Source organism: Harpia harpyja, chromosome Z, assembly GCF_026419915.1.
Source record: "Harpia harpyja isolate bHarHar1 chromosome Z, bHarHar1 primary haplotype, whole genome shotgun sequence".
Classification (NCBI taxonomy): Eukaryota; Metazoa; Chordata; class Aves; order Accipitriformes; family Accipitridae; genus Harpia; species Harpia harpyja.
Window position 1 is genome coordinate 102,191,289 of NC_068969.1, and position 25,662 is coordinate 102,216,950.

The following is a 25,662-nucleotide window of genomic DNA, read 5'->3' on the forward strand; positions in this document are numbered from 1 at the left end:
AATGCAGTTCCACAGTAAAAAATAAAATTCCCAGCTGACTTAGTAAACTGTCACTAGAAGCTTGTCCCATTAGCTGCTCAGCCTGAGTTTGCTGCTACTAAAGATGCTTTCTTGCTCCCATCTGCAGGACCATGGAAGCTGGGTACTTAAATTGCATTGCATTCAGAAGTTTCATTAATTTGACTTGTCTATTCCAACTTTGCAGAAGGTCTAAACTGATGCTGGGAAAACTAATTAGAACATTTAGCTCATGTTCAGAACAAATTTTACAACTCCTTTAATGCAGATAGCTAAAAAGAATAAATCCCTTAGAAAGTTACTGGTTTAGACTAGTGGTTAGTACTGGAGACAGACCTGTAACTGTCAGCCTGCTTTATCACTGAATAAATAGAACAGGTGCTTGTTTGCTTACTTTTAATACTGTTAACCAACTGTTAATGGTTGAAGGACTGAAAACAACTCCTTGAAAGGGAGTTGGTACCTAGCTTGAAAGATAGGTCTTGTGGTGCTTCATAGAGAATCACTGGGGTTTTTTTGGTTGGCTGGGTTTTTTGGCTTTTTGGTTTTTGGGGGGGGGTGTTTCTTTTTTGGCTGCATGGCAACATGTGATTTAGTACTCAAAGATACTATTATAACTAAAAAAGCAATTGACTGTCTTGGTGCTTGAGTGAAGGAACATGTTTGCCAGCATTTGAGTTAAGCATCTAAATGACCATTTGCTGGTCAAGCTAAAATTAACATTCTTACTATGCTGGAGTTTTGAAACAGCTGTTGGAATGATCACTAAGAGCTGGTTAGCAGGACCTCTTGCAGGCTGGCCAAAGATGCTTGCTGGTCTGCTAGCTTAGTTTGAATAGCTGTTTACTCTGATTTAGTCTGTTTTAAAGAACCATGAAATGTGGTGGTATATATACCATCAGTTGAAGCAGATATGATGAAACAATACAGTATTACAAGTGTTTGTCTTGCATTCTTGCTCAACAAATGAGTTGAGTGCAACTGGACTCATCAAGCTGGACTAAGGCTGCATCAGATTTAAGTTCCTCTAAATGAAATTATCCCAAATTAAGGACTGAATAGGGGAAAAAATTGCCTGCCCTATTCTGCACCCTCCCCTTTCCCTGCCACAAAAAGGGGGGAACAGAAAAAATTTTTTTTTTTACTTATCCATGGTAATTTGCAATACACTTATACTAGATGATTATTTTAAGCTTGCATCCAGATACTTAATTCTTACCTGCTAAACAGCAGGTTATGTATGAGTTACTTCTGTCTTGTGACTGTGTATAGTACATGATGCCTTAAATCAGGATTTCAGCAAACCACTGAATAGGAATGCCCTTCTAAAGAGCTAGCTTGTGGTTTGGGTTTTGGTGACAGTGAAAGCTAGGAGTTTTAGGTTCCTTCAAAACAACAAAAAATTGTGTGGTGTTCTTTTATATTGGCTGGGGGAAGAAGAAAAAAGAATCTTGGGACTTTATTCCTCCAATACTCCAAATGAGGATTCCAAAGATGTTAGATGCTGAAATTGCTCTTGTAAACAGCTCTGCTTTAGGAACTACTTGTTCCTCACATGAGTCACTGCTATGACTGCTTTTTACTAGGCAGTTAACTGTTCCCTAATTAAATAGAAAATGTTTTTCCAATATTTAAAAGGTACTAGTAAACAAAAATGGTTTGTTTTTAATCTTGAAACTACTTTACACTATTTCCCAGTCTCCATGCAGGAAAAAGTGGAATTTTCTGCAAAGTGGACTTTAGAGCATTTACCGTAAGGCAGTTTTGGCCAGTAATTGGCACCATTCAGTAAGCACTGCTTTTTGTTTGTTCTCTTGGTAATAAATAACAAAAGGAACAAATAAAGAAATTACAAATTCAGTCATGGCAATTCTTGTCTATTCAGCTACAAAATGAGAAGCATTCATGTTATCCTGCAGCTTATACCCATACTATGCAATTTAGAGGTGGCTGCCTCACTTTGGGGGGAAAGCGGAAGGTAAGTGTTCTTGGTCTTCAGAAGTCTATACTGTTTTGTTTCTCCATCACAGAGCATAAACCCCCAATGCAGATATTTCTAGTGATAGCTTGCTCAGATACCCAATGAAAAAGGAAACTACTTTTTGCTGTATTTCAAGGAGTCAAATAGAAATGGTTTATTGATTTATTTTGGATGTACGTGGCACAATAAAAATGACTGATGGCAACTGAAGCTGTGTTCTTGCAGGGAGGTAGAGCTCAGGCAATTGTTTTCTACTGCACACTGAGTGAGAAAATATAATCTAATCTCAATCTGTTTCTTTCTGAAGATGCACAATCATGTTGACAGTGCTTCTGTTCCTATTTCATGTCTCCTAGACTGCCTATTTCTAATTCTTTGGAAATATAGCCTTTGTTTTTTCACTGTAGGTATCACAAGAAGAACTAAAGGCTTAGTCCCTACAAAAGTGAAAACAACTGAAGAGCTACACTAGCAGAAATAGAGCTGCCTAGTCTGTGTGTCACTTATGAGAATGGTCAGTGCAAAGTGGTGAAAGAATGTGAGTCTTATAATAGATATATGTACCTAAGAATAAATTGGGATCAGTGTGCTTCAAGACTTAAATTGCAGTATGTGAAGCATTTTGTGATGACATGTGAATACTATCCAATCAACAAAGTATTGCCTCTTGCACATGTGTCTAGGCCTGAGGGTGGCTGCTCCTGTTATTGCTTGAAATACCTGCACAGACTTTGAAGAGCAGCCTTCAAAGCTAGAAAGATTGCTGCTTCCCTCTCTTCTTGTGTTTTGATGGTTATTATTATTTTGGCATTCAGATCCTATTAAAGCACAGGTTTGGTATATTCAGTTAGAAACAGTTGAGCCAGAAGATTTGATTATTACATATAGTTCATAGCAGGCAATGTGGGCCAGCAGCTTGACTTCACGTCATACCAAAGACTATTGAGCTCCATGATGGTGCTTGCAGCTACAGTTGGCAGAATTATGCCCTCATGTGAAGCTATCATGTCTCTAAATTCAAGAGAGCCATGCCTTCTCTCTTGGTCAGGGTTAACTGTCAAACCAAGACTTTTTCTTGAGTCATCAGTTTTATAACTGATGAACCAAACGGCTCGGTGTTTTGAAGTATGGATCAACAACAAATCACCTAAGCTGTGTGGCTTGAGGGTGTACAGAGTGTATTGTGCAATCCAAGACAAGGTGCAAGAAATTTTGTGTACTGATAGTGAAATGGTTTTTCCTTTCCAAAGACCACTCTTCTGTCCCTCAAACCTCCCCAATAATGGATAGCAGAGAAGGTATTTCGATTGTTCTTGCCCCAACTGCCACCTTCAGTGACATGCTTCATGAACTGCTTTTATCTCCTCTCCTATTTAAATTGTGTGACTTAATATCTCCTGTTTCAGCATGGTTTTTCAGTAACCCTTTCTCCCTGGGTTTAATGTGGAGGTTACAGGCTTGCCAATTTTCCTAATATCTTTGTTTTTTCTAAACAGTGATGTTGAATAAAATGCTCTTTCCATATGTGTTCCTTTGAATTTCCACATCAATCTGGATAGTGGATGCATTGTTGGTGTTTCAGCGTCCATGAGACTTGTTTGCAATGAGCTTTTTCTGATTTTTTTTTTTCCTTCTCTAACTTCAAATAAATCCAAAACCCTAAAGTTAGATCTGCAGCAAATCATGTGAACCTTGTACACTAACCTGGAGGGGGATCATTCATCACTGAATGAATATTCTTGCAGAAGTTGCTCGGTTGGGATTATGTGAAAACCTGTGCTACTTGAAAGGCAGCTCAAAGACTACCATCAACTCTGGTTTGCAGACAGTTGATGGCAAGATTTCCGTTTGCATTGAAACATTCATCTCGGCCTCTTCTGCCTGGGATTTTTATTTTAGACTCAAAATAATTACTTATAGGAACCTTTGGGAGACTCTTTAGGATCTGTACTAGCTTGAGTCTGTTCCTTTAGGCATTCCTCCTAGACACTGCTTTTCATGGTTCATTCTTACTTCGTGCAAGGGATTTTGGCTGCATTTTTAAGGTAATTTAAAAGTTCAGAAATGCATTTCAATGTAAACTTCTACAGTACCTAAATACCTGATAGTTGCTAGGAATAACATATCCATCCGCCTTTAGAAATCCTATTAGGTGCCTCCATATATCTAAGGTCTGTTGTCTAAGGGTTCCCACTCCTATTATCTTTAAGGACAACCTGTCAGTCTTTAACCCAAGATGCCAGAATAGATGTTGTTACTCAGAGGTTTACAGTCCTACATCAGTAAGCAGATGGAAAGGTCATATTTCCAGATACAGGAAGGAACAAACTGATCCTCATCCATTTGCAAGACCAGTAGATTTTGATTTCTTCCCTCTGTTCATGTTACTGTTATGCTGAGTAGTGGAAAAATATTTAATAGAATACTGTACAGCAACTTTTCAAAGCATTGCCTGCTTATTATGAAGTTACAGTAAATTGTGGTATTGATGAAGTATTTGTAAGATGAGCTAATTACAGGTGAAGGAATTGTCTTTGAAGAGGCTGGAGGGCTACATCAAACTTCAAATACATTACAACTTTGCAGAATTTCATAGAACTGTAGAATACATTGAAAAATCGAGGTTGGAAGGGACCTCTGGAGATCTTGTACAATGTTCTGTTCAAAGCAGGGCCTTAGACTAGGTTATCCAGGGCTCCTGTCAGTCAGTCTTGAATGTTTCCAGTGAGGTACATTTTACCATTTCCCTGGGTAACCTATTACAATGTTTAATTGTTCTCATGGTAGAGTTTGGGGGGTTTTGGTGTTTTGGTTTGGTTTGGTTTTTTTTTTTTTATATTCAGATTGCATTTCCCCTGAAGCAATTTCTGCTTGGTGCCTCCATCTTCTATATAACTACCTTCTAGGACTTAGCATTTTCTGTAGAAGTTTGTAAGAGATGCTGTATACTTCTTTTTCTTTCTTATTTTTGAGTTATAAACCTTAATATAGCACAGGGCAAGTATGACTGCAGTGCAACTTAAGCTGGATTTGTAATTTCAAAAAACTGTATTAGTTCCCAGGCTGAAGTATAATTCTGATGTATGTAAGCACACATGCTTAGCCAATAGTTGAAATATACCTTGAAGAGTGTTTCGGGATCTGTAAACATCAGCAGCACTGGAGAAAGCAAGCTGGCCCCTAAGTGGGCATATGAAAGTAGAAGAAAAGGCTCAGATTAAAAGTAACATTATTAATATAATCACAGTCTTTCTGGGTGAAAGCAAAGAGACAGCTGATCCATTACCCTATTCCTGATAGTGATCATTAAAGGTGGCTCAGGGAAAGGTGTGAGAACAAGGCAGGTATTCAATGCCATCTCCCAACTTCCCAGTGCTTTCAGCTGCCAACCCGTGGGTTATTGATTTAGGTGCTCAGAATGCACCAGAGAATTAGTGAAAGGGAATTCTGTGTAAAATGGACTTTTCACAAGGTTGGATCTGCATCCTCTATGAGGTATCCAAATTCCTGGTGCCAGGCACACAATAAGACTTCACACTTCCCTACCAGCTAAGATTTTGGGAGGTCCCCATTGTATGGAAAGAATTCTTGATTCCCTATCTTATTTCTGCTGTCCGTAGATATTGGGCATATTTGTGGTTTTTGCTGGTTCCTTTTTTTCAGAATCCCACCTGTTAAAAGCAAGATCCTCAGCCAAGGATCCATTAACTGCAGGCCCTACCTTGAAGTCAGGAGACTTCTGGGAAGAGAGTTGTTTAGGAGTAGCAGGCAAGACAGTAGGAGTGCATGATGCAGATACTTCCAGCAGCAGTGGTGCGTGTTTACTGCTGGTGTGTGTGACAGGGGAAAGTCTGAGGCATCAGAGCCAGTCAGGGTCAGACGAGAGTATAAAAGGTTGCACAACAACCCTGTGATCCCTGAGCTGTTTAAGATTCAATAACTGAAAAGAGACATAGGTCAATTTAGGGTCTCTCGTAACAACTTACTATGTATGTAACCTGAACATACAACAAATAGCACCAGAAAGCTGAACCAACTGGTATATCTTTCTTGTCCAAACTGCAGATTTCTCAATCTTGTGGAATCAGGTTACATCTGTTTGGACTCCTGAAATATTTGTACAAGGGAATGGGGTCAAAGAGTGGAGGGCAAGGCCCTGCCTCCAATGAAAGCCCATACATCACGCTGCAGATCTGCTGTTGTGACCCGGGCTGGACAGACCAGGTAGGGATCCTGGTGAATTCAGAACTCCCTCAGGCTAAATTAAGGTGAAACGACACCAAATGATCAGTTAAAACATTTTATTCACAGCAGAAGCAAACTGAACTTGGAAGGTGTTAACAGCAGGTGGTGGGGATTCTCTTAACAGGAATTGGCATGGAGCAACCTCAGTGACCCGTGTAACCCGTGGTAGCCACATACATCAATTCAGGGAAGAAGGAGATCCCTCCCGTTGGGTCACGAGGTTCAGAGCAGACCCCCTTGCTTTCCAGATTCCTTCTTAGAGAAAAGCACAGGAGCAGCTGGATCCACTCCTAGTCCCAGACTTGGTGAATGGTTTATGTCTTAAAGGGATGAGGTGTAGGGATTGTGGAAAAGGAGAGAGAAAGAGAGAGTGAGACTGAGAGGAAAAGAAAAGAGAAAGATTTCACCAGTCCTGTGTCCAGCGCTGGTCCTACAAGCCTGGAGTGGGGGCACGCATGGGGCTTCAGTTTGTGTCCTTTTATCATCTCCTTGCCATCGCCTCCTTCGAGCGAGCACTCTAACTCATTAGGCTAATTAGGTATAACCTTCGGGAAATGGTTCGGTGGGCTTGGGGGTAGTTTGGGGAGTAACTTCTCCTTCCCTGCAGACATGACCACTGTTTGATCTTTGGCCATGCATGGTGAGCTGCCTGCTCAGCACCTCAGAACAGGGAGCTGCGCACCCTCCAGCCTGCCCTCCCCATGCTGTTGCTGATGTCCTGTACTGATCTGCGCTGATCTGCTTATTTTCACCTGTGGTTCCTTGCTAGGCAGGGTTTGTTGTTATGCAGAGTTTGTCGTTAAGCAGAACTTGCCCCACCACAATGTTTGAGACATTAAGTCTTTCAGTCTCTTACATGTGCCAACTAGCTGGGCTCAGCAAAGAAGGTCCCATTGTAGAGCAGAGGCAATAGCATTAACCTGGAGAGGTGCAGAGAGAGAATTGCTTCGTGGTGGATGAATACTCAGCATGTAAGGCCAAATTCTAATAAATTACAGAGAGCAAACCAGGCAAGTCAGACTTCAATGCTCCTCCATTCCTTTGCTTTCCAGCATTGTTACCTGTGAAGACAAGGTCACCAGTAAACTATTGGCCTTGGTTTTTAAAATTAACAAGTCATCCTACGGTGCATCAGTTTTTAATGTTGAACTGTGGGTGCTTTAAAGAAACTCGATTTCTATGAAGTGATGGCATTTCAGTTACTGAGAACCAGGAGTTTCATGGTATTTAAAACTGGGCACCAAAATGAAGAGTCACTTTAGAAAATATAGACCTAACTGGCAAAGTATTCAACTTGGCAAGCTGAAGAATACTTAGATAGCTAAACACTTGCCTGTTTTTTCCAACTATATAAGTTAGCCTATTGGCAAATAACACCTTTATTTATAAGCCTTCTTTCAACTCAGGAAAGCATTTAAACTTTTATCTAGAATTAAGGGCAACCCCATTAAAGTTAATAAGCTAAAAAATCACAAAGATGTACTGAAGTGCTATGTCTACTTGAGATGTGCTGCTGTGCCTTTGTCTTCAGCTTTAAATATGGAGAACACAGCCACTGTCTGAATAGGGGAACGGCAGATGTTTTCTGTGTATTATTGTTTGATCCTCCAATAACATGACCCACCAAGAAAGCAGGACTACACACAAAGATTGAAAAAAGGGAAAAAGAGCTGGCTTATTAAGTCTTGAAAGTTTTTTTTAATGTAATTTTAAACCACCAAAGAATTTAAGATTAGGGAGCTCTTTATACATCCAACTACCAAGTACTGCTATGAAAATGAAGCAGAAAGTGGTTTGAAGATGCTTCCAAAATCCAAAATTGGTCTATGCTTAAACACAAACTGACATGTGATTTTAGTGTACTGCCCAGGACTGTACTGGAATGTTTTGTTTCACAGCTCTTCAGAAAAAGCTTTCCACAGGGGAACAAGAGAACTGAATGCTCCATCTCCAATAGATTGTAAGCTGAGCAGCTGGAATGCATGGGGGCCCTGTGACCCCTGCACCTATCAAAGGGTAAGCTACAGTGGAAGTCTTTGCTCCAAAGCCGCAACCAAAAGGACATCATCTGTCTGCTTTTTGGTTATGGGACAATATCAGATTGCAACTCTTAATATTGTATGTTCATGATTTGATCATTTCAGATCTGATGCCCTAAGAGTAAAAGAAGACTACACCCAGATGACCAAAACTGGTCAAGTGTTCTCATTCAAAATGTTTTGTTGATAGAAATTATATATTTTGGCCATGTGGATGTTTCTATTAAGAACATTATTTTTCAACACATTTTCCCTTCTTAAATAAAAAGCAATTTTTTTTCAAAAGCAGATTTTTATTTTCTTAGGGGAGTTCTTCTTATGACACTTCAAAAAAATGAAAGATTTGAAAGCATACAAAATATATATGATGCATTTCCTCTCTGGATTGAAAATAGTGAAATAAACTACATAGTGAAAAATAAGCATCTCTACATACTTGCTAAGACATTATTATTAATTCAGTGTTCCTGTACACTTTTATACCATGAGCTGTGCCTATGCATTTTTAGCAAAAAATTTCACCAAAGATGCTTCATCTTGAAAAGTTCTAAGTTAAGCTGGAAATCCTTCAGTTCTGGTAGTTCTCTTTTCTCTCTAAACAATGTTAATAGTGTTATTTATCCTTCAAGTTTCGCTCTAGACGTATTGAAAGATTCGGACAGTTTGATGGAAGACCATGCCTGGAGACCTTAGGAGATACACAAAGCTGTAAAACCAGCCAAGTCTGTCCTGAAGAACCAGAACAAAACTGTGGTACTGACTTTGAATGCAATTCTGGTAGGTTTTGTTTTTGTGCCATAGCGAGTTATGCAGTAACTCAGGAAACCACATTTACTTAGTTCTGTGAAGTTAAATCAGTTTCCATTGAAGACAAAATACATACACAAAAAGAGAGATATGCTTCAGTGCTTTTCTAGTTGGGGATCATTTCCTGAAGCAGCGCCTTATTGCTAGGGTTTAAAGAGAGTCCCCAGTGTGTAGACAGGTGGGTTGCAAAGCCACAACGCCAAAACCACAGCATGAGCAATGCTTGAGAATGGGTACATTCTTCTCATCTCCCATTACAATTTACATCTAGTTTAAATTCTTCTCCTGTAATTTCTACTCCACGGTTAAAAGTTGACCACACTATGCATGTCCTTTCTCCTAGCATAACTGCTCCACCTGCTACAGAATCACTGTGTTATGAAAAATCATTGGATAAAACTAGGACAGAAGGAATTTTAACAAAAAGCATAGGGAGTTTTACTGACCAAAGTGGTATGTATGATAGATGCTAGCTGGAGACCAGAATGCCTCTAGATCCAAAGTAAGATGTAAATTTGTAAAGTGATACATGCATGGCATATGAATGTACGTAATGTTCAAGATTCATCGTAAATCAAAATAAAATAGGAAAATTTCATGGTAATAAAACTAGTCAAAACAGAAAAGGAAAGACGGTAAGTGAATTTTGAGTCCCAAGCCATTGTCAGTATTGTCTTTATCTCTGATACTGTGATGTGCAAGTAGAGAAAGAAAAATTAGAAAGTATGTGTTTAACTACTAGTTCACAGCCATTGTGTGGCACTTACAGGTGAGGCAGTTGATACCAACAAGCGTTGTTTTATTATGCTAGGGCTAAATTTACCCAAAATCTTTAACTCCTGTAGAAAAAATATCAGTCTTTGTAAAACCTGTAATACGCAACCTCAGGAGAATTACTACTTCACTGTTGCTTTAGAACACAAATAGCTATAGTTTTGGACACTAGAGTCTCCAAATAATATAGTCCAATGGCAACAATTTAAACAATTTAGAAATAATTCTTTGTTGATATTGAATTAATATTTTCCTGTATTCTCTTAATACAAGTTTAAAAAACCCCAACACTAACAATCAAAGGTTAATATAGAAAAAATCATAGGGAGTAACAAATTTCTGCAAATGACAGTAGTTCTCCTGTCACTTACTTTCCTTAGCCATCCTAGTAAACTCATAAATAAATATAGTAGTATTGGGTTTTTTCATTTGAAAGAGGCAGAGTGTAGGACTTGAATTGCTCCTGGCAATAATAGAACTATACGAAGAGGAAGATCTCATTAAAGAATAGCTGGGGGTGTCATTTAAAGTCCATCTTGGAAAAAAAAGCATTCATTCAATGTTTTATTCTTTGATTAGGTCGATGTATAAAGCGACGACTTGTGTGTAATGCAGATAATGACTGTGGAGACTTTTCTGATGAAGATAACTGTGAATCCAACCCACGATCACCATGCCATAACCATGATATTGATGTGTCTGAAATTGGCAGGACCGCAGGGCAAGGGTATGTAATGAATGAAAAAGTACTACTGGGCCTTGTGAAGAGTCTGTCTCCAAAGCCAGCTGAAAGCACTGGGGCAAACTGACATTCCCAAAAGTGGAATCTGAATTGTGTTCACATTTGTATTCCTAAATGTTATGTAGCTTTTGGAAGAACACCTAACTACTGTTTTATTTTGTATACTTGCAGAGGATAAAATATTTCTACAGACAGTATAAATCAATTATTATGTTAATACACAGAATCATGAATGAATTACATGAATATACTTACAATATTTATTATTTAAATCTAAAGCTTATAGATATGTTTCAAGTGATATTTCATAACGAATCAGTCATTCCCAATTACTTTACTAACATGCCTGTCTAAAAGGGAGAAAACATATCTTGATTATTTGTACAATGGGATGACTTACTGCAACACTCTGCCTGCAGCTTTTTTCCAGTATTGCATTCTCCACTTCCCAGATCTTCGTTGTTCACAGGAGTTTTCCTCATTAATCTAAGTCAAAAATTAATCTTTCTGTTCTCATACCCTGCTGGATTTCTTTGTTTTCAAACAAGAAGAAAGTATGACACATTGTTTATCTACAAATCGAGTTAGAAGGCAGCTATCCAAACTGGACAAATGAAAATAAAAGTATACTAGAGCACCACCTTGTGTTTAAATGAAAAGGATGCATCCTTTTCATTTAATTTTGATAATAGTATTACTGCACAAGAGCAAAAACGCTGCTCTTGTAGCATGGGGAAGTAAGCCAGGTACTTAGGCATTTTTAGAAGTAGCTTCTTTATTATTTCTATTATAATCCATTACTAAAATCTTGCATGAGAAAATGTACAGATGTGCAGTAGTGATGCTGGCAACTTTGATGAATTGATAACCACTTTCTGCACTGAGATAGGTATATGGACATGTATCAGACACGAATATTGGAAATGCTGAAAAAATTCAAATCTTTGAAACAGACACAGGAAGGCAAAAAAGGGATTTAGAATCCTCCAAGGAGCAGTTATTTTTCAAAGTATCTCTTGTACATTTGTACATAAATGCATAGAGCTATGCAGCTGATATGCTAGCTTTTCTGGATTTGTAGTGGTTCAGATTTCCTCTCCTCTGCTCCAGGGAATTCTACTACTCCACCAGGTCACACCTTGGTAGAAAAGACAATGCTAGGAGTAGCTGTATATTCCTTCTACAGATTTGAGGGATCTTGTATACACTTGATACCAAAGTTCCTACCAGCAAACAAACTAATATAAGATATGAAAAAAAAACAGGTTAAAAGTAGCTGTTGAGATGTCCCCTTCAAACCTATAAGGAATGCTTCCTCACAGATACATTGGTCAAGAAGAAATGGTTTTTACACCCTTTTATTCCTGAAGTTCTCACTGTGTTTGAAGTTTAATATCTACTTTTATTTATTTCTCATATGTGGCCCTTAGAGTGCTTTACAAAAGAGGTATGGTTATCTCCATTACACAAATAAGAAGACTACAAGAGATGAGGCATGCTCATGCTGCTGTGGATGAAGCGAGATTCAGTTCCACAGTTATAATCTCCATCTCTTACAGAATCTGTCTTTTCCAGTCATAACATCATTGTCTACAGGCTATGGATGCTGACACCTCCTTTCCTGAAGTGTAACATCTCCTGTATTTCTCTTGTAGAATCAATATTCTAGGGATGCAGCCAATAGCCAGCCCATTTGACAATGACTTTTTCAATGGTCTTTGTGAAAGGGTGCGTGATGGAAACACGCGGACATACTACCGCAAGCCATGGAACGTGGGTGTTCTCAATTACGATGTAAGTCTAAGTCCTTCTGTATGAACTAGGATGTGTTTAACTGAATGATGAATCCTGACATCCTCTTGGAAGACTCTGCATATCTCTTGAGTCAGGCAGCAACAGTTTTTTAGCATCAAGGTTTTGATAAAGTCCAGAGGGAAACAGGCTATATTATCATTTGCTTTAGCAGATAAGCTCAGTTGTGCCAGATAAATTCCCACATGTTCATTGCTGCACCCATGCCCAGTAAGTGAAACTATCTTTCTGGAATGTTTACAATGTGAGTGGATGAGATCAACAGGAGAAGTACAGAAAGGAATATGATACCTAACTTTTACTGGGTAGAGCAGCAATCAAACTACTTTTTCAAGGACACACAAAAGACACTGATAAAAAGGCAGGAATAATGTTATGGTACTCTGGTCCTGCTTGGGCTTTCTAATGAGTGATGACCTTCTCTGTCCCACTGAAAAAAAAAATCTTATAGGCTTTTGAGATTCAGTCTATGACTTCCAGTGAGGTAGGAACACCAAAAATGTTGGTGATCTTAGAAACATCAATGTCAGATGCCTTTCAGAAATCAAAGCAGTATTTTGCTTACCAAATGCTTTGCCTATCACTGTAAGTAGGAACTCCGTAGAATAATGACAATTTAAACCAGATCCTGCCCAAAATGAATATATCTGACCCAGACATCATTGTTCATTTTTTATTTTAATGCATAATCATTTTCAGTTACTAGAACTCTTATGTTCTGTTAAAGTATACAAAAATAAACAACACTGAAATAGGTATTCTGAATTAGCTATTGCCTGCTATAAGAAAAGAAAGCAAAATCATAATTTTGATTCATTTCAGATGTCAGAACCTATTAGCAAATCTTGTTTGCATTCTAGGAAGGATATGGAGACTACTGCTCCTTACATGTAAAGGAACTGTTGACACACATAAATTACTTTGAAAATGTTACATGCTGAGATTTAACACTCACTGAAGTATTGACTCTGAAGTTTTCTATTTAGTTTTGAATGACTGAGCTGATCCAGATGAGGCGATTTGGGGACGGGGTGGTATTTCCACTTATTTTCTTTTAAAAGAAAAAAGAGCTGTAAGAAAATGTATTGCTACGCTATGTAAAACATACCACTTTAAAGTGCTGTGTAGATTTTTCTATTACTGCCTGTTTTGTTTTCTCATACAACCTTTTCATTATCTTTTCTAAGACAAAAGCAGACAAAACCTTCACATCTGTGTTCTACCATGACCGTGTAAAAATGTTACGGGAAGTTTATATAGAAAAACAAAACCACTTTAATGCTGACCTGTCTCTGAAATACACACCTACTGAAGGAAGTAACAAAAATGGTTTAGAACAAAAGTTCAAGTATCACTATAGCAAGAATTCAAGTTTAAGCTCTATCCTGAAAAGCTCCACAGAAAGGGTAAGTGTAATCAAGCTAAAAAGTTTAATGTAACTGTTTTACAAACAGTAAAATTTACACAGTGTTAGAATAACACAATATTAATCTTTCTAAGTATTTGAGTTGCCTGCTGCTTTTCTGCCATTTATTCACAAAAAAAGAAATACTGGTAATACTAGGGTTAAGATGTCAGACGTGGCCAAAGAGTAACCAAATGTAGATTCATTTTCCCACTGTTTACCCTTTACTAGCAACCACCCTCATCTTCAACATGGGCTTGATTGTGAGAAAGGGCCAAATATCTCTGATCTTATCTTGATTAGAGAGCCGCTCTGATCTAGTGCAGTGTGGGCAAATTAGGTCAAGTCCTGGGATAGAAATCGCCACTGAGCAGGCCCATGCTAGGTAAACACAAAATAGACATGTAGAATAATAACTGAAAGGTCAGATCTCAGCCATTCAGGTATATCTGTAGTAATAAACTACCCTGGGCTAAGAGGCACGGGCATTAGCACTGGCACATGGTAATCCATAGTTTTACTAGCACACTGCCATGATTTTTGTACGTGCCAGCTCTCACATTCTCATAAGCAATGCCCATCCTATGGTCCCCTGCAGCATGTTTGAAGGGAATGTTCCCAGTAGGTAGTCTGGAGGAAGCAAGCCTATTTTGGAATTGCACACAAGCCATACCTCTCTACCTGTCCTTTGAGACAGAGGAAAGGCCCTATCCCATTTTATTTACTAGTAAAGAAGTAGCTTTAGCATCTAATGAGGTCAAAGAGAGACCACAAAAAGTGATACTAGACGTGCTAGACACTGTGGCCTAATCTAGCAGCTGGGTGCTAGTGGAATTAACCACCCAGGTCATATACCCTTTCCCACCGTATACACCGAAGTCTGTGATCGCAACATGCTGTCATGTACAAGGTACATCAACTCCATATTGCTGAAATGCACCACATGCAAAGAAGAATATATCTGCCTCAACTAATTAAATCTTCCAAGTTTCTTGTCAGCCTTGTTGTCCAGGACCTCTTCAGAGCTCTGGAGATCAAATGGATATAAAGGAAAACTAAGATAACTTTTATAACTGATTAATTAAAATAATGCTGAAGAGAAAGGTCTGTACTATGAAGAGAAGCTGACATACAGCACTGACTTTGTATTGGTATGAGTTTTCTTGGGATGGAAACGGACTATTTAAATCTCAAAGCATTCATCTCCACAGACCTAAAAGATCAAGTTCTGTAGCTCAGGGTGTCTTACAGGCTGCTCATAGTCTAGTGGCTTGTGATAGCAGTTTTGGCCTCAAATTCTTGCTTGGAAATCAGTTCAGAAAATGAGTTGTGATCTGTCACTGGTAGAGGTCTATCACTGTAAACTCACATTGCTGCAGTGGCAGTCCCTGATTGAGAACCCTCCAGGGCTCACCTGCAAGTTAAAGCCAGGAGAAGCCCAGAGGGTAAGGGATTTTGTACATGCTGGATGGTGGGAATATTTCCACCTACAAAAATTTCTTCACAGAGATTTAGATGCCTGAAGATTTCTGCCAGTCCTAAGCAGCATCCTAGTCAGCAGTTTAAGATTCTTTAAATAGTGCCAACTAACGTGATGGTCAGTTGCAAAATCCCTTTTACGTACCTCCTATTAGGCACTACTGTTAAGGGAGTCACATAACTACTGCAGATAATAATGGGGTTTGGAAGGCATGTGTTTGCTGAGAGTCTTAAGTGCAACTATTTCACAAGATGTCATGAGTTATGGGCAGCAGCTAGGTCCTAGATTAGATTATGATATAAAACCATCTGCAGTGTAATTTATGAAAATATCAGTCACTAAATCTAGAGTTAGTATGTCTGTATGGGTCAAAGGCCTCAAAGGAATTTTTTCCTAATTAATTTTCATTTTACAATGTTATTTTGGGGTTTTTGTTTTTAATTGGAGCTGTGCTGTTCCTTCTGACAGTCTAATAACAGAGAAGTGATCCAATAAAAGAGAGAACTTAGTTCTGCTCTGACTATAAACAAAGACAAAACTCCAGCTGACCTCAGTGGGCAGCTTCTGTTATCTAGCAAACCATATGGAATTACATTTCAATGTTAGGAAAGTCACAGAGACACTTTCGGTAGATATTGTACTTAAAGAGAAGACCTTGTTGTCAAATAGATCACAAAGGGCTTGCTGAAATTAGTAAGGGGAGACTTCTGCAAAACTGAAAGAACTGAAATGATCTAAATCTCTTGCAGCTTCCTCAGTTTAAATTGGAGAACTTTCAATTTGAACAAGTTTGTCCCTGTTCCAAAACGCTATATTGAATGCCATGTTTAATGGTGCTGTGTTTCCCTGTAAGCAAAATAGAACAGATTTTCCTGCTGTGCTTCATACCAGAATGGCACTTTCATCTGCTTTCTTCCCCCTGCATTTAGAACCAAACCTTTCTGCATGTAAAAGGAAAGATTCAGCTGGGAAGATTCCAAATGAGGAGTCGTGATGTCCGTCTCACAGATAGTTTCCTTAATGATCTAAACTTGCTGCCTGCTGAATATGATAAGGGGGAATATTTCAAATTCCTAGAAGATTATGGAACTCACTATGCAGTCTCTGGAACTGTAGGAGGAAAATATGAACTTGTGTACGTGCTGGATAATTACGCTATGTCTCGAATAGGTATGCATTCTGTTGGCCTTGCTGTGTTATGCAGATTATCACCAAGTCTCCAGTCACGCAAAGAGAAGTATGAGGATAGATTTGTGTATATGGAGCACTACTGAGAACAGCACATTTCAGTGTGTGCCGCCTGTGGCACACCAGTGACATTACAGAATTGCATGAGTCCAACAGAGAAGAGAGTCAGTCTTTGTAACTTCCAGAATTATTTGAAGTCTGTATTTTAAGTCTGTAACTAAGAAAAAAAATCTTAAATGAACCTCTTCAGAATGTTAGCAATACTAATTGGTGTGACATGATTTACAAGAGATCCCCAATGCCTAGAAAATCTGCCTAAACCTTAAATCAAATTTGCTAGTTGGTACCTTCTTGGGGTACAATCGCTCTAAGAGTATGGTGGTGGCAAAAAATAAGGAATAAATTGAAGAACTTCCTAGAAATCACACAGTGCACTTGAGTGTGTTGAAACTGTTTTTATAGATTTTAACATTCACCCTGGAACTTTCCTTGCCCTGGTTAAAATAGGAAAGTAGCAATTTAATCCTCCCTCATGTGCAGTTCAGATATATGTGGGTTTGTGATGGATTAAAAGTATCATTCTAGAATAAAGTTAGAAAAGGTAATTCTTATGCTGATTTTGGAGATCAGAAAATAAGTACCTGATGCATGCAGCACCACCAACAATATTACTATCAGATATTCAGACTGTGCAAAGGGATATGGGGCAAAGCTGTCACTTACGTATCCCACTATTACTCTGTTCAGCACCTGGATAATGTGGTGCTGGATTTTTTTTAAGTACCAATCTTAAGCAAAATTCTTTCTGAACACAAAAGTGAAGTTCCAGATTATATGTTTGAGTTTAATAAATAAAAAGTAGTGTTGGAGGCAGTAGCGGATAGAGGAGGATTAGAAATTATGTGAATAGAGCACTTGTAAGAGATTAGTGGCCTTAATTAACTTTATGGGGAAAAGGAGTGGAGAAACATGTTTGAGGCTGGGGGAGAGAGACTGGGAGGATTGAACAATTTAACACATAAAAAGACCAAATGATAAGCAGCTGAGAAAGACAGAATTCCAATAGAATATACGGAAAGAGTGGTCCCTAGAGGGACATCTGCTTTTAGCTAGATCAAGGAAAATAGAAATCAGTTTTTGGAAGGTTTTGGTATTTTCCTAATCACTGTAGATCTCACCTGCGTCTGTGCAGGGGCTTCAGATACAATCATCCTCACATTCATTTTGTGGAAGAGGAAAACGCAGGAGATAAATGGGAAGAAGAAAGACATAAACATGTCAAATAGCCCTGAAATGTATTCTCCAAGAATAATAGTATCACATTATTTGTGGTCATACAATCCCTCTAATCACCTAATTATTTCCACTTCTAGGTATCACTGTAGAAGATGTGAAAAGATGCCTCGGCTACCACTTAGATGTCAATATTGCATATAAAGACTTACATGCCAATGTTAATATTGACGGTGGTAAATGTGAAAAGATTCATGTGAAGGACAAGTGTAAGTATATCTGTATTTTACATTACATCTTTTCCTTAAGGAAAAATGATACCAATTTCTTCCCTTTTTATAATCAATATAGTTATTGCTGTTAGGGGAAGGACAAAACTGGTAGATTAGTAGAGGTGAGGCTGCCATACTTCCATGCTCCCAGACCAAGCCAGGCTGAGCATGTGTTCCCAGTAGGTGCACGCACACACAAACACACTTACATAACACATACATACATACACACACACATTGCTAGCCACAGAAATTGATACAGAAAAAAGCACAGCACTCAGGCAAACACAAACAGCACCAGTGGCTTCATCCTGTTCTCCTCTCCATCTGATCAGGGTGAAAGTTGGTTAGTGTGAAATAGCACGGAATCACAGAATGGTTGAGGTCGGAAGCGTCCTCTGGAGGCCATCTTGTCCAAATCCCCTGCTCAAGTAGGGTCATCTAGAGCTGATAGTCTCTGCAGGCAACACAACTGTCAGATATTTCAGACCCTCCTCAATATACATACATAGCCAACACAGATCCCTCCAGCAGCTAACCTTAGACATTCAATTGAACAAGCAACTGGATCCTTAGTCTCCCTTGTTACTGGCACCCAGATATACAACACCCCAAGGACCACAGCTCCAGTCCCATCGCTGGTACAGACCACCTGATGCACACCAACACACACACCCCCACACACACTATGGATGCCTCCAGTGACTGGCCCTAGGTGGGCAGTCTACCCAGCAATTGGTCCTTGGATCCTCTTATCTCCAGTTGCCCTGCACAGACACACACTCACATGCAAACAGGTGTCAGTCAACCTCAAGACCTTGCGGTTTCTCCAGTATTTGGCCTAAATACCCTGGTCACTCCAGCAGCCAGCTCCTCCAGTTGTCTCACTCTAGACTCTAGAGATGTAGATATCTAGGCCAGACTAACAGCCACTTTGATACTTAGCTCCCAAGCTACTTACCCTATTCACCTCCTAGTCTGGCTTGATATTTGCTAGTGATCACACACTGACACATGTATACTCACTCGTTCCAGTTACTGGCACCACAAACACCAGGTCCCTATCAGCCATTGTCCAGTTCTAGTTGCTGGCATACAGATCTCCATACACACACATGCACAAGGAATAGAGTCCCCTCACCCAGGAAAATAGTCAGAAATGGAATTTAATGGTAGGCCAGGACAGACTGCACTGATCAAGGACAGTATGCGGCAGACAAGCTCACTGCTCAGCCACGTTTCTATATGCAATCAGTCCCCTTTTTTGCCTTTATCCCTCTACCTTCACATGCTTGTTCCTCCCAAAGCCACCTTGATCCCCCCCTTACCTCTTCAATGGTACTCCCCTAAACACACTCTAAGTATTTTAAGCTTGTGCAATCCCCAAATGCCCTTCTTTGAATCCAGAGAGCCTTTCCATTGACTCATCTTGCTGTTCATTCATCCTCAGCCCCATCCTGTGGGGCTAATAGCTCTGCTGGGACAGGCCTGGGAGGAATCAAGGCAGGGGCTTCCTTTCTCTTGTTAAGCTACTTGTGTTCCCCTGCCTGTCATTGTTCCTCTCTGCTCCTTTGTATGTCTGGAAATTACTTTTCTATCACATCACCTAAAAATTGCAAAAGGCAAGGAGATTTACTACTGAGCACAGAAGAGGCAATTCTTTTCAGTGCTCTCTTCTTGTGTTTTAGTTATGAAGCAAAACCTCTTACTATTCTAATTTCTGCCCTTTCTGGTTCAGCTCATGTGAGACAGTAGCATTACTCATATTATCTTTGGCTTGTTATCAAACAGCTATGATCTCCATGATATCTGTCATTTTGCCCTACCCCTTCTTTCCTTTCAGATATAGGGTTTTCTAATTTAAATGCAAAATAGAAGATTTCCTCCCACATAAGAGGTATGAGCAAAGAAAGATTGAATTCCACCACAATCAGTGAGTGAAGGGTTCTTCCCTCTACAGTCACTTTATAGAGACGGACTTGTGCTAAAAAGACAACTGTTCTTCAAGATGCATGCACATCCAACTTTCTTCATCCTCTCTTCTTTCTTTCTGCAGCAGAACTTAAGGATGACGCTGTCATTGATGATGTTATCTCCTTAGTTGATGGAGGGACGATTGATTTTTCAGTTAAAATAAAAGAAATGTTACTACGAGGATCCAAAATGGTTGATGTAGAGGATTACATACAGTGGGCTAAGTCTTTGGTTGATGCTCCAGTAGTGATACAGCAACGGGTAAGTACAACTTCTTCAGAGCTGTGGCTCTTACAGTTTGAAAGCTTTTGTTCTAAGATGGAGGTGAGACTGCAAGTTTGAAGTCTCAAGTAATGAACTTGCAGGTATTTTCTTCATCTTTGTCACGAATTGAGTCATGCACTTCACTCATAAGAGAGAAGCAACAGTGTACTTTATTGATGTAAAACAGTAGAGTTAACGAAGTTCAATGGTAAATGTGTCAGTGGTTTAACAAGATTTGATGGCAAGGTATGTTTGAGTATTTACTGCATAGAGGACAGGGTCAGACAAAACTATCAGGGAGACCGTCCCATTGAGTCATGAGGTTCGAAAGGACCCCCTTGCTTTCTGAACTCCTTCTCAAAGAGAGGAGTCCAGGTGCAGCTGGATCCACTCCTAGTCACAGACTTGGTCAACAGTTTATGTCTAAAGGATTATATATGCGCAATCAATCGTTTATATCACTTAGCTAAGATTTCAAAGTTTAGCATGCTATTAATCACTTACCAAGAATATGTTGCGGCAAGAAATCTCTCAACCTCAAGGAGTAACCTTGTGAGGTGTCCGTACTCAAGGGGAGCTCCTGCCATGCAGCCTGCTGCTGCGCGGGAGAGCTCAACGGGCCCCAGGCTGGCTGTCCACTATTTATAAAGTAAGATGATTGACTTACAGTCATATTTGCATACTGGCAAGACGTCTGGGTCACTCTTCCAAGCAGCCCTCTGCTACCATGCTGCCACCTGTCCCCCGAAATCCAGGGTAAGCTGGATGCAGTCATCACAACCCCCACTGCTGGTTATGGCTTAAGCAGGGGCAACGGGGGGAGCACACTGCCACAACCTTGACAGTTTATTCAGATGCTTACTTGAGTGATGGGTGTATCAAAAGGATTCAGAACTTCAGGAAAGTCTGTTATGCATGGGCTTTTTTCTTCTACAGCCTTCTCCAATACATACACTTGTTCCAGTTAAGATGAGAAACGCGTATTTAAAGAAACAAAATTTGGAAAGAGCAATTGAAGACTACGTTACTGAATACAGTGTGTGCAAATGTGAACCCTGCAAGAATGGAGGCACCCTTGTGCTGGTAGATGGGGCCTGTACATGCATGTGCTCAAGCTACTTTAAGGGAATTGCTTGTCAGATTCCCAAATCTACATTAGTTAAAGGTTAGTAAATACCCCAGACAGACTAAAATGAGCATATTTGTTATTGTAAACAATATCCTGACAAAATGAGCCTTCATAAGGGCAGAAGGATATCATAGTACTCCCTTATACCTACTGCTGTCAAACCTCATGGTTATATGGTGTGGAAGTTAGCGTAAGTTACTGGGTTCTTTCCATAAAGAGGGCATTCTAATTTAGAGTTCATTGTCCCACATACGTTGTTGTGTCTTGGAATGATACCCCAAGTTCATGTAAGTAAATAGGAGCATATTGAAGCATGGTCCAGTGATGGTAAACTGGTTTCAGGCAAAAGCAATCTCACCACATCATAAGCTGTTTTGTCTTCAGTTTGCTGCAAAAGCACTGTGTTTGCTAACACATGATCACATTTCGTAATTACTGTGCTAGTTTAATATCTGATTGGTCCACAAAGGGGAGGAAGGAGATGAATGCAGTTCCACAACATGTAAAAAATTTAGTGTGCAGTAAATTCATTCTCTGTGGCCAAGTTTTTAAAACACAGGTGCCCAAAATGGGCCTTAGAACTTGATACTCGGGCAGCTTCCAAGGGTGACAAAAATGTTGAAACCTCTGGGCTCTTAAGCAGTGCTGGTGACGAGAGCAGTTTTAAAAGCCAAATCTGTGTGATGGGTTGTATGCTGGCAGAGTCACCACAACTGAGAACGTAAGAATTGAATCATGGTCTACCTTGTCCACCCTCAAAAGTGCCAAGTAAAAAGCTCTAATTTATCTCTCCGTCACTGCACAGAAGACAGAGAGGTGCTGGACTAATCCTAGTATGGTGTCTTAATACCAGTTGTCACTGATGGAGGCTGGAGCTGTTGGAGTGCCTGGTCCACCTGCGTCAATGGAGAAAGCACTCGAACTCGCCAGTGTAATAATCCTACACCAGAACCTGATGGCAGACCATGCCAGGGAGAAAGCATTGAAAAACGGCCCTGTGGAGAAGCAAAATAGTTAAGCTGCTGAAAAACAGGTAAGCAGCGTCTCTAAGTACTAATACATTACTGCTGTTTAGAATAAATGCTCAGCCAATATTTGGAGCATTTCAGTGACACAGTTGAAGAAGTGATGGGTAAGTCCACTTGCATGTTTCATTTAAATCTGTGACTTGATACTGCTTTTAAAAACAGCTACCTTGTCACTTGAATTTGTGAATGGTGAGATTTATATTTGAATGTCTTGACAAGTAATGTTATATCACAGAACTCAAGAGTAAAATGGAATTCTGGATAAGAACAGACTGAAAATCCACCTCTTAAAATCCAGATTTCATCTCCAGTCAGACTCTCCATCAAAAAAATTATGTCTTAGGGAGAGGGAAAGAGACGTATTTTGCAGAAACAAAATATAAAGTCAGTTTGGGAGTCTGAATTCTCTTACTTGATAAACAGAATGCTTAAATCCAACAAAGCTACTGTTACAGCAGTTTTGAAACTTTTAGCTTGGGAAAAAAATAGTTTAAGAAAATGTCTAGCTACATGGGTTTGTAATTTTTTAAAATTTTCAGTATAATACTGCAAAATAAAACAAAAAAATAAGCAGGATTTTGAGGATGGATGCTTTGGTCCATAAAATGGCAAGGTGGTCTCAACTTTCTTCATGTGCTGAGAACAAGAAGCTTGCATGCCACTTGGATGTGACAGTAAGAGTTTTCAGGCCCAAGAGGAAGTGTTTGGGTTTTATGCTTAACATGTTACTGTAAGTTCCTTCTCTTCTGGGAGGCCACAAGAAGAAAAGAGGTGGCAAGATAGGGGAAGGATTTTGAATGTTTCCTCAGTGAAACACCCTGATGGTAAGTCTTGCAACATGACTTCTACCTGCACCAAAAATATGTATCAGACTTCTATTATGCCTGCTCTCTCACAGCTTCTGTAGAGTTCAGCTACACCTAATACTCTACTTCTAAAGCACCCTGCAGAAAGCATGGCCAGCAAGACATAACAGCACTCATGGGCCTTCTAGCCCTGCATCAGGGAATTACAAACTGCTTCGTATAGCACTGCATCTCGAGGCCATCAAAGTTACTTATTCCCTAAGTTATTCCAAATGTGGAAGAGAGAAAATTGAGAGAAGAATATGATACAGAGCTGGAAAGTAGAGAGTAATATGAGGAAGACAAGTATAAGAAATAGGGGAAATTAAATAAAACTAGCAAGTGGCAGATTCAAAACAGACTGAAGACTGGTCCTTCACACAGTGGCCATACCAAAAGTAAATATGCATTTTAAAAACCTCAACACAAACTGATGGAAGGTTATCAAACATGTAGATAATCATGCTTGCTCAGGAAACCTCTGAAGCATCAATTTTGGCAGGAAAGGGAAAGTATTCTGGGCAAGTATTTCTATGTGTTTCCCTACTCCTGGACATTCTTTAGGTTGGTGTTATTGTCCTCTTGTTAAAAACAGAGTATCAAGTTAGCCTTTGCTTGATCCAGTGAAGTTGGTCTTATTTTATAAAAAATCTCATAAGCAGCTTAATTTTATTCGTGCACTGTGTCATTGACATGTTTCTATTCAGCCATGACAGCAAATACCATGATGATGATTCATGATACATACATATTCAGATATGTTTCCTCTGGTAAGGCATAGTAAAAGCTCTGTTAAAAAAATTAACCTAACTTTGGCTCCTGATACCTCAGACATGTTGAGTCTCAGTTTTCCAGCAGAAGTCAGATATTTAAGTCTTCTGAAAATCACAGTATGTGTTTCGATTTATTCTCCATTAGAATTATTTTACATTACAGTCATATTTGAGACACATTGAAATCATGTTCTTGGTGAGCCATGAGAGTACTATTTCACTTAAATTTTGAAAAATATATAAGTTGTAGCTACTACCTTCTATCAATTTTTTACTGTTTTTTCTCCTTTTTTAGAAAACAATAATGGATTCCAAACCAATTCTACAAATCACAGTTTCTGCTGGCCAGCTGGCTATCCAAGAGCAATGGAATGCCATGACTTAAAAGCAGCTGCAGCTTAAATGATCGCTAATCAAAACAAAGTAATACACCAATAAACATCTTAACAGAGATGAGCTGATGCAGTGGGTGTGGTCCATCTTTTATTTGTCTTTGGCCTTCATTATAGCATGCATTATCTATCTTTGTTAGTCAATGGTATAATGGTGTCCCCTTGACAATGTTTTTTTCATAATTCTTTGTAGTATGTTTTCAAACTGATTTTCAAGAATTCAAATCCAGCATGATTATCAGAATAATGTATACAACTTCAGCTGATTGATGGTATATTATTAGTAAAGAACCTGGGAGAGTCATTATCTTCAGCAAAAAGCCCTTGTGGATGTATTTCCAACCCCACATCTTACATCTAATTCATGCCCTGAATCACCACTATGTTTATGAAGACATGCAGCTTTACTAGAGTTACTGCTCTTGCTCGTCCCAACATTTGCTGAATAGCCTGATGTTATATATTGTCTATGTCAGTGTGTTAAGATTTTTATATGAAATCAGAGGCACATTACAAAGGGATAGAAGAGTTGTTACATTACCATCCATATTTTTAGCAAAACTTCCAAAGGAAACAAGGCTGAGGCAATTGTACTGTCATTGCACCTACCTGTCAGTCCTCCTCAGTGACTTTTGAAACTAGTGGACAACTACTGGAAAATTTGTTTGGGGTGGGGAGAAGGATAGTTCTCAAAGAATTTTCATAGAAAAAGGCAGCTAAGTTGAGAAAATGAAAAGAAATTAGTGTCCCTGTTGAGGAAAAAGTATTAATGTCATCTTAGCTATTCTACTAGACACCAGAAGATCCACATGGAAGCAAGATACAAGAAAACAGATTTCTTTTAAAAAGTTAAGAACAAGGGTATATGAGGGCTGAGTGGTTTGGAAACACAGGAATGGTAAAAGCCATCAGATCAATGAGATCAGTCCCTCGCATACTTGCAGTCCAGGTCTGGAAGAGTCCCCTGGAAGCTTCTTTACCTGCCTCCTGCCCACCACAAGTGACCCTGAAGACTTGAAGTACCAAAGACCAAACATCACAAAAGAAAGCAGGAGAGAGAACTGTTTCCCAGGCACCTGTGGTAGGAGAGTATTCAAAAAGTGAAAGTGCACTGATGACCAAAGAAATTGAATCATACCCTGTGCTACAAAGGCAGGCCTAAAAAGGCCTTTCACTGGTTCCTGCCACCATGAACAGTTCCCTTCACATCACAGAAGTGGAAATAGGCTTCCACTAATTAATGCTCCCAAGTGCAAACACA

The 25,662-nt window shown here is 39.3% G+C and overlaps 1 protein-coding gene across 2 annotated transcripts; it reads left to right on the top strand.

The window, feature by feature from the left end:
• The first annotated feature begins 1,876 nt into the window (after nt 1-1,876).
• On the top strand, nt 1,877-24,470 carry C9 (complement C9). Of its 2 annotated transcripts, XM_052776272.1 has the most exons (12): nt 1,877-1,996; nt 8,143-8,260; nt 8,913-9,060; nt 10,444-10,591; nt 12,262-12,400; nt 13,606-13,824; nt 16,233-16,473; nt 17,865-17,993; nt 20,053-20,231; nt 21,171-21,399; nt 22,217-22,396; nt 24,305-24,470. In XM_052776272.1, exons 1-11 carry the CDS (start codon nt 1,911-1,913, stop codon nt 22,375-22,377), a joined length of 1,797 nt encoding a protein of 598 aa, XP_052632232.1. In that variant the 5' UTR covers nt 1,877-1,910; the 3' UTR covers nt 22,378-22,396; nt 24,305-24,470. The 2 variants fall into 2 exon arrangements, with proteins under 2 accessions (XP_052632232.1, XP_052632233.1); XM_052776273.1 differs by lacking the exon at nt 8,143-8,260 and having other exon boundaries at nt 1,892-1,996.
• Nucleotides 24,471-25,662: the final 1,192 nt, after the last annotated feature.